The sequence below is a fragment of the Stigmatopora nigra genome, unplaced genomic scaffold (genome assembly GCF_051989575.1).
Source record: "Stigmatopora nigra isolate UIUO_SnigA unplaced genomic scaffold, RoL_Snig_1.1 HiC_scaffold_205, whole genome shotgun sequence".
Classification (NCBI taxonomy): domain Eukaryota; kingdom Metazoa; phylum Chordata; class Actinopteri; order Syngnathiformes; family Syngnathidae; genus Stigmatopora; species Stigmatopora nigra.
The window spans coordinates 5,001-20,000 of record NW_027551703.1 but is presented as its reverse complement, the minus strand read 5'-3'; the positions used below and the strand labels follow the sequence as shown (position 1 = coordinate 20,000).

Genomic DNA, 15,000 nt, shown 5'->3' with positions numbered 1-15,000 from the left:
TTCTACCAATTTCGTCATACGCAGCTGGGTATGATGACAATTAAGCCTTTGTCAAGTCAATGATGATAACAAAGCCCAGGTCTGATCATCATCATCAGCATCATCATCATCATCATCATCATTATCATCATTATCATCATTATCATCACTATCACCACTATCATCACTATCATCACTGTCATCACTGTCATCACTGTCATCACTGTCATCACTCTCATCACTGTCATCACTGTCATCGTCGTCGCCATCGTCGCCATTGTCGCCATCGTCGCCATCGTTGCCATCGTCGCCATTGTCGCCATCGTCACCATCGTCGCCATCGTTGCCATCGTCGCCATCGTCGCCATCGTCGCCATCGTCACCATCGTCACCACCGTCACCACCGTCACCACCGTCACCACCGTCACCAGCATCAAAATCATCACCAGAATCACCAGCATCACTAGCATCATTAGCATCACATGATCCAGAGTTTTATCCTCACTTGTTGGACAACTCATGTGTTCTTAAAAAAAGTTTTGAGATTTGCTCCATTAAAATCTGATATAAAAATATGTGTGCGGCACTTGGGTAGGCGTTCTTCTTAGTGTTTTTTTTTTGTTCATTAGTAGGGAAAAAGCAGTACTTACCTTAGCGTCTAGTGCAGTGATTTTCAAACTTTTTTTGGCCACCGCCCCCTTCACCGCCGGGCCAAAATGCCAACGCCCCCCTCTTTACCCCTTTCCAACGAACGCTAGAACGACTATATTGCTAAATGTCACAAGAGTTGGTTGATTCTTCAATCACAAACAGTTTGAAGACTAAAAAAAACAATTTTAATAAACAAAAATGGTTATCATTTATTCTTCACCTCGAATCATAAAAATTGATAGCTGATGCATTAAGCCGGTCGCTGTGCGCATACGTCTGTGGTTAAGCGTTGCCGGCGCGCTATTGTGTGCTCCTCTGCGGCTGACTGGATGGTGGTGGTTTCCCCAGTCGCCTGCATCGACGATAAACTCGCGACAATTAGTGATATACGGTATATGCGCGCTGCTCGTGAGCGCTCGAGCAGACAACGTTTATTGTTTCAATAAAGCTTGTTTTTTTGTCGACTTTTTATTACAGACAATCATTTTTTCCGGTCTTTCTACAAACACCAACGTCACATTTTACTGTAATTGCTCCATCGCCCCCTTCACTATTTCAACGCCCCCCATTCGCCTGTTTATTCGTCAGCGCCCCCCTGAAAGTTCACACCACCCCCCGGGGGGCGGTACCGCCCACTTTGAAAACCACTGGTCTAGTGGGATCTAGACAGCAGTGATCTTAACAACTGCTACCTCTTGGGAACAGTGTCTAACCATAACAGTGCTATTGTTACACCATCCCTCCACCACCACTTTTTTCCTGAGTCGATCGTAATGTCTGATCTGAGTACCATGCGTACTGCTAGCTGTACAGTAGTGTCAGGTATTTGTGGGTGAAGCCACATCTCTGATTATTAGCATGGAACATTCACAGACATTCCAAATCGGCCGTTTTGTTTGAGATGTGTTTGACGTTAGACAGATATGTGCTCATGAGCAGTGGTTTTGAGTGGTTGCTTCCTGAGCTTAGACGACATACCCGCTCGACAGCCACCCGTCTGTTTTCAAACATAAATAGACTTCCTGTATCTAGCATCTTTCCCTTATTTGCCATCGTGTTTTTCCATTGGCTTTCAACATCCCTTCGTCTAGAATAAAAATGTGTTTCCATGATGGCTTACAGTTAGCATGGTGTAGGCAGATGGTAGAGCAAGCACATGAAGGGTAGCTGCTACCGTGTCCGACAGGAGGGCAGGGCACGCTCAAGGCGGACACCGGAACTGCCCCGGTTGTGTTACGGTCACACTGTGTAGCGTGGCACCGTGTAGTATGGCGCGACTGGGGGAAGTGTTACCCATTTGCACGGACGCTGGAATTATCGAGACGGTCTGTTCTCATGGTGGATTGGTTTTAATAACTCAAACAAAGCTTACAAAACAACAAGTGCTTAAATCTCCCAAAAGTAACAGAAACAAATCATGTAGAAAATATACCATGTAGTGCCGTAGGCTATGTCTCGGCGTGGCATGCAGGAAGTTACATTATCATAATGCGCAGTCGATCCGACAAAGTCTAACACTACCGTAGCACTTAAATAACTCAAGACGTAATCAAGCAATTGAACAGCTGCAATGAAATTACGTCAGGCCAGGAGGGGCAAACGAGCGGCCCCTGACAGTACCTCCCCTCTAAGGGACGGATCCTAGACTTCCCAATCCCAAATGTCCATGAGAAACGAGGGAGGTAAAAAGACGACGGAGAGGTTGGTCTGGCGGGCGTCCGCGCCAGCCAGAAACGAGACGAGGAAGTGGTCGGTCCGGCAGGCATCCACGCCGGCTGGTGACGAGGAGTGAGCGTGGCTGGCCCGGCGGGCATCTGCACTGGCCTTTATGTGCTGGCCAAGCCACTTGCCCTTAAGAGGCACCAGAATCTTTGGTTGTTGGGCACCTTACCCTGGTTGCTCGGAGGGCCGCCAACTCCCTTGTCCAGGGGTGTCGGAGAGTCGCTCTCGCCGTCACCGGCCCCCTCGTACAGGGGCGCCGGAGCACCACTCTCGCCGTCTTAGTCGTCCAGGGGCACCGGAACATTGCCGCTGTTTCCGGGCGGGCAGGTGCTGGGCAGGCAGGCGATGGGCGGGCATGTGCTTGGCAGAACGGTGCTTGGCAGGACGGTGCTTGGCAGGACGGTGCTTGGCAGGACGGCGCTTGGCAGAACGGCGCTTGGCAGAACGGCGCTTGGCAGCACGGCGCTTGGCAGCACGGCGCTTGGCAGCACGGTGCTTGGCAGCACGGCGCTTGGCAGCACGGCGCTTGGCAGCACGGCGCTTGGCAGCACGGCGCTTGGCAGCACGGCGCTTGGCAGCACGGCGCTTGGCAGCACGGCGCTTGGCAGGACGGCGCTTGGCAGAACGGCGCTTAGCAGAACGGCGCTTGGCAGGACGGCGCTTTGCAGACCGTCGCTTGGCAGACTGGCGCTTGGCAGACCGGCGCTTGGCAGACCGGTGCTTGGCAGACCGACGCTTGGCAGATCGGCGCTTGGCAGACCGGCGCTTGGCAGACCGGCTCTTGGCAGACCGGCGCTTGGCAGACCGGCGCTTGGCAGACCGGCGCTTGGCAGACTGGCGCTTGGTAGACTAGTTCGTGGCTTCGGCACGGGTGCAACTGGAGGCCCCAGTGGCAACAGGAGTTCCTTGCGTGGTTTCGGCACAGGAATTCGGGAAGCTTGGTACGAGCGAGGCATCTGGAGAGGTGTGGTCGGGCGAGGAGTTTGGACGGGCGAGGTCGAGCGAGGAGTTTGGATGGGCGAGGTCGAGCGAGGAACTTGTTCAGGGTCTCGAGTGTCCAGGCCCTCCTTCCGCTTTGCCGCCTCCTCCTCCTCCAGGGTGTTACAGCACACCCGCTGCCACGTAATGGCCCATTGTAGATGTAGCCAGAGGACAAGGTGAAAGACTTCGCTGCTGCGCCCCCCCCCCCCCCCCCCGCCCCCACAGACCAGACGGGCAGCGGTCGAAGCTCCTCCCTGACCCTCCCTGCAAACCGCTACGCGGTGACCCACTGCAGGCGGCTCGGCAACCATGCAGATTCTGGTCGCGGTAATCCTGGTTGGAATAATCGTTGGAATAATTATCCTCCGGTGGAGCGTATCAGGGCCCAAATTGCTCTAGAAAATCACTGTCCGAGTCAGAAACTCCATTAAAGAAATCAATTAGCTCACTGTCGTCCTCATCTTCAGAATAAGTCCCTCCATTGAGAAAAAGATCCACTGGAGCTTGACATCAGATAACATGGGCGATTAACTGTGAGTGTCGAGACCTGGGTATCATGACTTAACTGTGCTGGCAGCCCTGTGCAACGGGCTGAGCAGTGGGAGGGGGTAGGGGTGGGTGGAGGATCAAAATTTCTTCATAGCCGGGATTCCTGTGCTGCAACTACGTCCATGAGGTGCCTACCCCACGGCGTGTCGATCAGAAACTCTCCACATGATTTTGAAGGGTTTCTCATTAAATCCATGTGGTCGGGGGGCTTCAAAGAGGATGGCTGGCGTTGACAAGCGCGCCGGCACGAGCGTGGGTGACGTCCCCCTGGATCCATGTGGTCGGATTGATCTGTTACGGTCGCGTCGTGGATCATGGCGCGACCGGGGGAAGTGTTACCCATTCGCAGGGACGCTGGAATTATTGAGACTGTCTGTTCTCATGGTGGATTGGTTTTAATAACTCAAACAAAGCTTACAAAACAACAAGGGCTTGAATCTCCTAAAACTAACAGAAATGGCGCATGTAAGAAAATATACCATGTAGCGCCGTAGGCTATGTCTCGGCGTGGCGTGCAGGAGGTTACGTCATCATAATGCACAGTCGATCCGACGATGACTAACACTACCGTAGCACTTAAATAACTCAGGGCGTAATCAAGCAATTGAACACAGCTGCAATGAAATTAGGTCAAGCCAGGAGAGGCAAATGAGCCGCTCCTGACAGGTGGGAGTATTGGCCACTGGCGGAGTATGACCACAACTCAACAAAATCCCTTTCCTTTTTGCCAGACCATGGCAAAATTCCCCTGGCCGGGGTTGAGTTCCTGATTTGTTTACCTTCGACTTTCGTTCTTAATAGAGTTGTTATTTTTTTGCTGTTGTTTTTTTTTTTTAGGTTTTTCTGAGTGTGTACAACATAATGTTAAATGGTGTGTTTATGTGCTGATAAATGTAGGCTTACTCATAAATATTATTTTCGTTCTTTTTTTCTCTTTTTTGCATGCATACTTTTGCATACATATTACATAATTTGTATACTTTTCTAAGTTTTAAATGATTTAGTTCATAGTATTGAAGAACTGTGATATGAATAATACTAATCTAATATAAAGTATGTATTTGTGAAAAATATAAATTACAAAAAACACTTCTGGAACAAATTTTCATTTTCTTTCTCGGTGCTGAGTTGAGTGACAGTTCCCTGTCTTCCGCCATTTTCTTATTGCCAAATGCAAGAGAAGGGAAGTGTCTTACGCTTATGCACTTTAAAGAAATACTTTTAATCTATAAAAAAACGTGACAAATGTTAAAGTTTATTGGTTCGTATTTGACAAAATATCCAATGTTAAAGCCGTCTCCAAAAGGACCGACATTTGCACATTGCACAATATGCATATGTGACTTCAGCGCGGGGTGGCCTGGTGGCGCGAGTGATTAGCACGCCGGCTTCACAGCTCTGGGGTCCTGCGTTCAAGTCCAGGTCACATTCATCTCTGTTGAGTTTGCATTTTCTCCCTGAGCCTGCGAGGGTTTCCTCCGAGTACTCCGGTTTGCTCCTACATTCCAAAAACATGCATGGTAAACTGATTGGACACTCTAAGTTGCCCCCAGGTATAAGTGTGAGAGTGCATGTTTGTGCGCCTCCTTGTGTGATTGGGTGGCCACCAATCCAGGGTGTCCCCCACCTCTGACCCAGCCGGAGTCAGCTGGGATAGGCTCCAGCACCCCCCGCGACCCTAATGAGGATAAAGCAGCTCAGAAAATGATATGAGCGATGAGAGGAGAAATAAAAACATGATAATAACAATGTGATTTAAATTGTCCTACATTATTTTACTTTTACATTTTATGTCGATTTTGCATGAATCACATTCATTCTGAAAAAAAAATCTGGAAATGTGAAAACGGTACTCTTGAAATCGGGTTGATGGAGGATGGCAGCGCTGTATAACAATACTGGACTCTTCCTCAATATAACCTGGTTTATTTTCATACTATTTTCCTACAGGACTTTACAATGACACTATATCTGAGACATTATTGGAAAGATGAGCGTCTGTCATTCACCAGCAGTACGAACAAGAGCATGACATTTGATGGCCGTTTGGTGAAAAAAATTTGGGTTCCTGATGTTTTCTTCGTCCACTCTAAGAGATCTTTCATCCATGACACAACAACAGACAACATCATGCTGCGTGTCTTCCCTGATGGCCATGTGCTTTACAGTCTCAGGTATGTATCAAGTCAGTGACATACCTGTCAACCTCTGCCGATAACTGCTCGTATAAATGATTATGATTCCCCATACAACCCCCCAAAAAAACGTACAAACACCGTACGACGCATGTTTACTCGCGGTAACTCGTTTCTTACTATGTGGCTCCTCCATGCTTGCTTCCACGATATTTACTCTATGTATATCTAGGCATGCGCATGTCATCCTTTATCGATATAGCCGTACACACCGCTAAAAAAAATACATACGATTGAGGATTATTTTTGCTGGTAAAACGTGACAATAGTAACAATCGATGACAGTAGCGTCGTTGGCTACCAGCCTACGAGACTATCTGGATTTTAGCCAAAACGGTCTTGTTGAGATCGGTTTTCATATATATTGGCGATTTTTTTTAAACAAAAATGTTCACCGTACAAAAGTCGATGTACGACGTACATGATTTGAAATGGTAGAAAAACGTATAAAATACGTGTAAAACGTACAAGTTGACAGGTATGCAGTGGTCAAAACATTTAGTGAAACACACTGTCAACTTCTACAGTGGAGATAAATATAAAAATAATTATGCACAACTAGTTAAACAGTCATAAGAATAAAAAAAAACAATAACAACACCATAGCACTATAAAAACTATAAACCAGAAATGCCATTGGCCTAAACTAAAACACAGATCCAGGTTGCCGTCCCTCGGACAAAACTTTACCCCGGGCACACTATAGCAGAAATGGCAGTAGCTCCACCTGTTTTTACTTGTTTTCTGTGTTTTTGCATCTTTTCTGTCTTTTTTGTTTTATTACAATTTAATGTTTTTTAATTCTTTACTTTATACTTTACTTCATACTTTTTTATCACTTTCACGACTTGCCTTCACCCGGCGTGTCATATGTAAGAGGCAGTCTTTGTTCACTTAGTTTAGTTTATTTTTGGTAGTTCTGAACATTTTTTGACCCATTCAGTCAAGCCTATCCTACAGAGAGATCAGCTGTTAGCGCTATGCAACACCTAGATGCCCATGGAAATCCCTGCGGAGTTAAAGAGAAGGGGGGTGCAGGGCTGGATGAAAGTGCCGAGAGACGAAGCGACACTTAAGACAAATCATTCCATCTATTGTTATGGGGAACATAAGATATCGACTCAATAAGATGGAAAAGCTAACGGCGTTTACCAGGCTGCAATGGGAGCATCTGGGGGGTTGTATTATGTGCTCGACGGAGACCTGGATGAATGAATTAATACCGGAATCACTAATCTCCCTGGATAGTTTTCAACTGGTCAGAGCAAAGAGAGTGGTTGGAGAACAGGTCGGGGACTAGCTCCATTTGTTAATGGCAGATGATGTAGCCGGGGGCAGATTACGATGAAGGAGCAACTTTGTCTTCGAGATATTGAACAAGTAGCTGTCAGCATCAGGCCGTTTTACGTCCTGCATGAATTGTCGTACTTGATTGCGATAACTGCGTATATTCCCACTTCTGCCAAGGCAGCAGTTACTTGCGAACTACTTCATGCAACTGTGTCGCGGCTGCAGACACCCCCAGTCTCTCCTCGTCGTCCCTGGTGATATTAACCATCTAATCTTCTAATCTAATCTTCTAACCCATTTTCACTCATTATGGGAAATGGCCTACTAAGGATCATATAAATATATACTGTATTTTCACACCTATGAAACACACCATATGATAGTGCAGAGTCTCATTTGCGGGTATATTTTCTGTTTTTTGTCAAAACATTGGACGACTCGTCCGATGAGGCACCAGCGTGACACTAGGCTAACGTATGTTATGCTATCTGTTAGCGTACCTATGTTATGCTAGCCGCTAGTGTATGTTGCAGTTATGCACACTGGCATACTACATCACAGTGTATTATGCTGGAAGCATAGCAGACAGAAAAGCCATGCTGAGTATGATCAACACCACTCAGAAGATCATCATCTGCTTTCGGCCCTCATTGGATGACATTGCTTAGCGCTTGTTACCTCAGCAGAGCATTGTTAGGGACCCATACCACCCAGGTCACAACCTGTTCCAGCTGCTGCCTCCTGGCAGACGCTACAGATCTCACAAAGAACGGACAAATAGACTTAGGGAGATTTTTTCCCACAGCCACCAGGACTCTGAACTTGCATTAGCAGGACACACAATCCCTTCTGTGCAATAACTTTGGGGTGTGCATTAACAGTGTCCAATATTAGATTGTGCAATATTTTAGAATTTACCTTGCCAAGATGTGACTGTTTAGATTTTTATATCATTTATTTATTATTATTATTATTATTGAGACAACGCATTTTGTGGCTCACCACCACCAATTTCGCGTGACCGGACCTACCTTTGAAGGACATGCATGTATCAATTCATTAATTTGTATAGTCCCTTTGTCCAATAAATCTAACTCAAGTGCAGTTCAAATACAGTTGCCAGACGACCAATCCATTTAATGTGGAACCTCTGGTTGAAATGTACTGTTGACAAGCGCAGTGAATGATTGGGCTCGTTAATTGTGATAAATTCGGACTCGTAATTTGGCATTCTGCTGTTATGGATTACGCAGATCACCTACCTCTCACTGTCTTTCACTTACCTTCAGTCAGATCACCGCCCAACATCTTTCCATATTACCTCACCCCCAAGTTATTACACAAAAGGGATTGTGTCATGTTAACGTTTACAGTCCTGATGGATGTAGGAAAAAAAACTGTCCTTAAACCTATTTTTCCATACTTTGTGGGATCTATTGCGTCTGCCAGAGGGCAGCAGCTGGAACAAATTGTGACCAGGGTGGTATGGGTGCCCGATGATGTTCGTGGCTCTTTTTTTTATCAGACATAGGCATTGTCGTCATCATTGACTTGACAAAAAGCCTAGTAGTCATCATACCCTCAGCTGTGTATGACGAAATTGTATAGTGCTTCTCCACAGGTCTGCCATCCCAGGCAAGACCCCTTAACTGACATATTCAAACTTGTTAGCACTCCGCCACGATGGAAACATCGCATCACCTCTTGAGCGCCATCAATCCGGCGACTGCAAGTTGCCTCACCGATGCTAACAAGAATAAAATGTATCACTTACCTCTCACTGTCTTCTTACTTACCCTCCCTCAGTTCGCCTGTAGAAGGCAGATCCACGCCAAAAATTGTGGGTAATGGAACGGGCGTTTGTCAAAAAGATACTAGGAAGCGGGGCTCGGAGTGGTTGTTGTCGTAGCTTAGCTTAGCCGCAATGGCCGCCCGGCATCCGCTCTTTTGCTTCCTTTCTCTTTGCCGTCTACGGCGTACTTTGGGTGGGTTGGATATCCTCGGAGATCCCGGAGGTCTCCGGATGTTCTTGGGGATATCGAAGGTCACTTTGTGATAAGTCGTGAAATTGGGTATCTTGCAATTCAACGAACGAACTGCAGAGCAATGAGCCGCTGCGCCCGAGCGCGGCGCCATCTTGAACTCTCCAAGGTTTGAGGTAACGAGGGCTGGCAATGTCTTCCAGTGAGGGCAGAGAGCAGCCGGCGATCTTCTGGGCAGTGTTTATCACTTTCTGCATGACATTTTTGTCTGCTGCCGTGCTTCCAGCATACCACACTGTGATGCAGTATGCCAGAATGGTCTCCACAGTGGTTCTAGACAAAGTTACCAGAAGCTTAGTGTCCAAGTTGTTCCTCCTGAGTACCCCGAGGAAATGGAGTCGTTTCTGGGCCTTCTTCACTCCTGCCGTGGTGTTTGTAGACCAGGAGAACTAATCCGTGATGTGGACCCCCAGGAATTTAAAAGATTGGACCCTGTCTACACATACTCCATTTATGAGCAGTGGGGCCAGAACTGGACTGTTTTTGCAAAAGTCCAGGACTATTTCTTTAGTTTTCGTAGTGTTCAGTGTGAGATTGTTCACCGGACACCACGAAGACATTTTGTTGACCTCATCTATTTAGGCCGACTCATCCCCTCTTGGGATGAGTCCGACCATAGTGGTGTCATCGGCAAATTTGATGATGAAGGTAGACTGGTGGGTTGGTATACAGTCGTTTGTGTACAGGAAGTCTAGAAGAGGACACAGCCTTGAGCGAAGCCAGTGCTCAGTGTAATGGAGGATGAGAGGTGGGGACCAAGTCCAACAGTTTGTGGTCAGTTGGTTACCATGATTGTTGAAACCCAGCTAATGCTAACTCGTATACACATGCAACATTCCACACCCCAATCTGAGCTTGATATTGCGATACTGTCTGACACTGATTAATATGTCTTTGCTCTTCTGAGACACCAGACCACGAGGCGATCGTCCCAAGCGGGAGGTCAAGAGGGCAATTTTCCCTCAACTGCATGAGGATTTTTGCCCCCTTCTGGTCGGTCTTAACTCCAGTTCAAAATAATTTGTGAAGAATTTCGTTCAAAAGTAGCGTCGCTAACAAATGAAGTTTCGATGTTTTCATACTCACAGCAAGAGGGAATTGTAAGATAACGTTGAGATAAAATGACAGTCGCTTGGCAATTGCGTGTTCATATTGTATCAGTTTTCGTAAGTATAGAAACATCGTTGTCATAAGAAACTTGCCCAGAGTTTGGTCGTTGTCGTGGAGACTTGCCACTGATTAATCAGACTTTGCCCAAAGTTTGGTCGTTGTCTTAGAAACTATACTATACCATTTTTCCTATATAAAGACTGACCCACTGTCCAAGATGGAGTCATTCACGCGGGAGCTAGTGGCAGTAAATCTGCACACTCTTATGTTGTTTATGTTTTTCTATCTTTTTTAAATTACATTTTAATATTTCTTAATAAACTCCTTTTTACTTTACTTTGTACTTTATACTTTTTACCTTATTGTTTTTACAACTGTCCTTGTTCTGTTAGCCTGGCTTCTTTTGGCAACCTTTTTTTTGAACCAGTCAGCCATGCCTATGCTGTCTCACACATGGGACGAGCTGTGACAATACGCAGCAGAAAGAGCAACACCTCGGTACCGCCGGAGTTTCGGAGCTGGACAAAAGTACCGGGAGAAGAGGCCACACTTCTGACCAACCATTCCATCGTGGGATGATAGATTCGTAAATAATTACCCTTCCGATGTAATTATCAATCACTGCAGACATTCATTTGACCTAACAATCATATAACAATTACATAAAGAAGCCCGAAGTGCGTCACGAGGTATGCACACTATACGAGTGTTATGGAAGTGGCAGATATCCCGAGTCCTTGCTACCTCTCGATCAACAGCCCTCAGATCCCGATAATGGGTGAGATGTAGAATAAGCAATCCACGTGAGAGTGGACCAGATGGCTGTTTATGACCTCGAGCCTTTCTGAAAAATAGGAAGAATGATTTAACAAAGAAATGAATTACTACACATATATGTATAATAGTAATACAGAATAAACCCAACATGGGATGAGATGGAAGAGCGACTGCATATTCTCTACCTCGGTCACAGTCTGCAGAAGTTCCCCATCTCGTGGAAGACTTCCTGTCTGTGTATACAGTTTCTGTCCAACTTTACAACGTATTTTTGAGTCTGTATCTGTTTTAGCTACCGCAACCAAAATGGCGCTGTTTAAGCGGCAGCCGCGGTGGCTGCGTCCACTCTTGCTCGTTTTGTGTTTTTGCTGCTTTTATGTTTTAATGATTTAATGATTCAATTTAGTTTGATTTGTTTTGTACTTTGTGCTTTTGCTTTGCTGTTCTGTCTAATCACCCTCTTGCTACTGCCACAGTGAAATTTCCTGAATACGGGATGAATAAAGTTATGCAATCCAATTCAGGAAGAGTTGCAAGGACAACAGACTGTGAGCGGTTCACAGCTGTTTGAGCTCTCTCCCCATCCTGTAGTCCGGTAATGAACCTATTTCCTATTCAATTGATCTCACTCTTTCTTAACCTGCTCCTGAAGTTGCATTTCAGATGCATCAGGTGTTACGCCATTTGATGAGTGCCTGTCTCCTTGGTCATCCAGGGTTTTTGGTTTGGAAAAACCTGTATTTGTTTATTAACAGTGACATTGTCCGTGCAGTTTTTGATGTAGGAAAGTACAGTGTCCTGGAGGTTGTCGTGTTCAAAAGTTTCCCAGTTGTTGCGGCAGGAAAAACAGTCCTGCAGCTGAGAAAAGGCATCCTTGGGCCAAGTTTTTATTTAATTTATTTGTGGCCTTGTTAGCCTCCGGAGTGGAGTGTATACGGTGGTGAGGGTTCGGCAGAGATAATCTGATCCAGGCAGGTGAGGGAAGGTAGTGGCTTTATAGGCATGTTTGACATGGTCAAGAGTTTTGTCTCCTCTAGTGTGACACTTTACGTATTGAATAAACTTAGGCAGAACAGTCTTTAAACACGCTTTATTGAAGTCACCAACGACAATAAAGACCTCATCAGGATGGTCAAGCTGCTGTTTGTTTACAGCCATTAGCAGGAGGTTAGTGCCGTGTTAACGTTCGCATCCGGAGGTATGTAGATCGCCGTTATTATGACGACCATTAGGTCCCTAATGTTAATGATATCTTTTATCAACACATTAGAACAAAAACCAAATTAAAAAAAAACAAATATTAGTAAGATGTTACAATACATAGAGTACAATTACACCCGTTCAGTATACGGTCATAACAATGTATTATCTTTCTTTTTACAAATTTGAGAAGTCGTTCGCAACTATTCGACAAGGTAAACAATGAAATATCAATAACATAAATTCCTTACTATAACCGTCATAGACACTATACAGGGCAATGGCGGCCTAAGGTGGCGTAATGGACGTTACATACATTTGAATGAGCCGGGACTCGCACATTCATGCACACACTTCAAAATTAGATAAACATCACATTCTCTCTCACATGCCAAACAGTGTATATTGCAAACCAAAAACTCAACGGGCCTCTACAACAAGCAGCATACCTGGAAACATGGATAAATAATCATGATAGTGATTCGTTGTTGCTTGAAATATTTAATATGCGAGCGTTAACGACTTGTAAATTAAATATTTCAATAGTTAAACCAATGCTTTTTTTCTTATTTGAACATTTTAACATGTCACATCGGCACTGCTCTGACACTTGAGGATAATGGTCCCTAACATAAAATGAGTGGATTAATGAATATATACATTTAATTTCAATTCAATTAATTTTATTTCAAAACGATACATAGCTATTAAAACCAATTGGCTACTGAAATTCCAATATTTAGAGATCAGTTTTGCAATGTTCTCTCATTAAATTCTATCCAAAAAATAGACGTAATCAAGAAAATTTGAAGTAAAAAAAGAGCTTCTTTACTGAGTGTTTGAAAATTGCTCCAACATCACAGTCTTCAACGCAAAAAAAATCAGTTTCCCTGATTATCCGGGAGCAATGTTTTTCATGTGCAGTATTTATCTGAATTGCCCAAATTAATTTGCTCAAATTTGGTTTATATCCCACCTCACTTTTCGCGTTGTTAGAGAGGACATCAACATCCCTGTCCTTCACCTCTTATGTGAACTATTTTGCTCCTTTAATTTTTTTTTGAATTTAAGACAGGTGCACATGCCACCGGTATAATGTGAACAGAATTTCTTCCTGCTCACTTGGTGTAAGAATATATTCAGAAATATGTGTCAAAAATTGATTTCATGTGTTTTAAAGATGCTGCGCTCTATGTAGCGTATCGCTGCCTACTCACTGATCTTTTCTTTTGGTTTATTTCACTTTCATTTTTTTTATAGTCGCAAAACGGACAATTGAAATTATGTTTAGAGAAAGTAAAATTGTGTTTTTTTTAATGAATTTGATTGCTTGAATCCTTCTGTCTGTTTTCAGAGTAACTGTCACTGCAGCTTGTAATATGGATTTCAGCCGATTTCCTTTGGATTCTCAGACATGTTCTCTGGAGTTGGAGAGTTGTGAGTTAAACTCATATCCATGCATCACCTTACATACTTCACATCTTGATTTATACATTATTTGGAGGGGGCACAACCAGAAAGAGGGAATGACAGACAGCAAGACAGACGGAAAGAGATAGACATAGACTGAGACGAAGAGATGGAGAGAGTGACAGAGAGAGCAAGAGGTAGACTGATAGAAACAGATATAGAGTAGTTCCAACAGAGAGAGAGAGAGAGCAATATAAAGACTGACAAATGGAGTGAGAGACAGACATACAAATAGAAAGGGAGAAAGAATGACAAACATAGATAAAGAGAAATAGATGGACATATGAAGACTAGAAAGAAAGATGAAGAGAGGTAGAGAGATTGGGAGAAAGATAGAGAGAGAGAAAGAGAGAGTGAGAGAGAGAGAGGAAAAGAGATAGCAAGGTGGAAACACAGAGAAGAGGGAGAGAGGCAGACACAGAAAGACACAGAGAGAGGGAGAGAGAAAGACAAAGAGAGACACAGAGAGAGGGAAAGAGGCAGACCGTTACCGGACGTTTTGTCGCACGCATGTTTCTTCGAACGGACGGGCGTTTCGTCAAACGGACGGGCGTTTCTTCGATTAGACGTTTGGTCACTGGATTTGCCGCTGGACATTTTGTCGAACGTACAGCGACGGACACTTGATCCTCGGACGTTTCGTCGAACGGACGTTTGGTCAACGGACAGTTTGTCGAGCCGACGTTACGTCGAACGGACGTTTTGTCGAACAGATGTTTTGTCGCCGGATTCGGTCGCTCTCCAAATTCGAGAGCGATAGTTGGTAAATGTCAGAGCATTAGTATCTAAATATCTAATATCCAAAATTATCAATAAGTTGCGTATTATTGGCATGTGTACATGTTATACGTTGCCGGATTCACTCACTTTCAATATTATCAATACATTGCGTATTATTGCCGTGTGTACATGTTTTTCAAACTACAGCCCGCGGGCCATATACGGCCCGTTAGGCTTTTTAATCCGGCCCGCCGACGTTGTGCAAATTGTAGCAAAAATCAATGACCTCATTCATTCCCCTTTGCCCTGCAATA

At 44.8% G+C, this 15,000-nt stretch overlaps 1 protein-coding gene across 1 annotated transcript in view; it reads left to right on the top strand.

Annotated features, from left to right (window-relative positions):
• LOC144193202 (gamma-aminobutyric acid receptor subunit rho-2-like) overlaps positions 1–15,000 on the top strand; it is a gene marked incomplete at its 3' end in the record, with an annotated part of 26,814 nt that overhangs the window by 8,490 nt on the left and 3,324 nt on the right. Inside the window, exons 4-5 of the mRNA XM_077711981.1 lie at positions 5,833–6,056; positions 13,851–13,933. Coding sequence (XP_077568107.1) covers positions 5,833–6,056; positions 13,851–13,933 — 307 coding nt within the window. The remainder of the gene's footprint in view (positions 1–5,832; positions 6,057–13,850; positions 13,934–15,000) is intronic.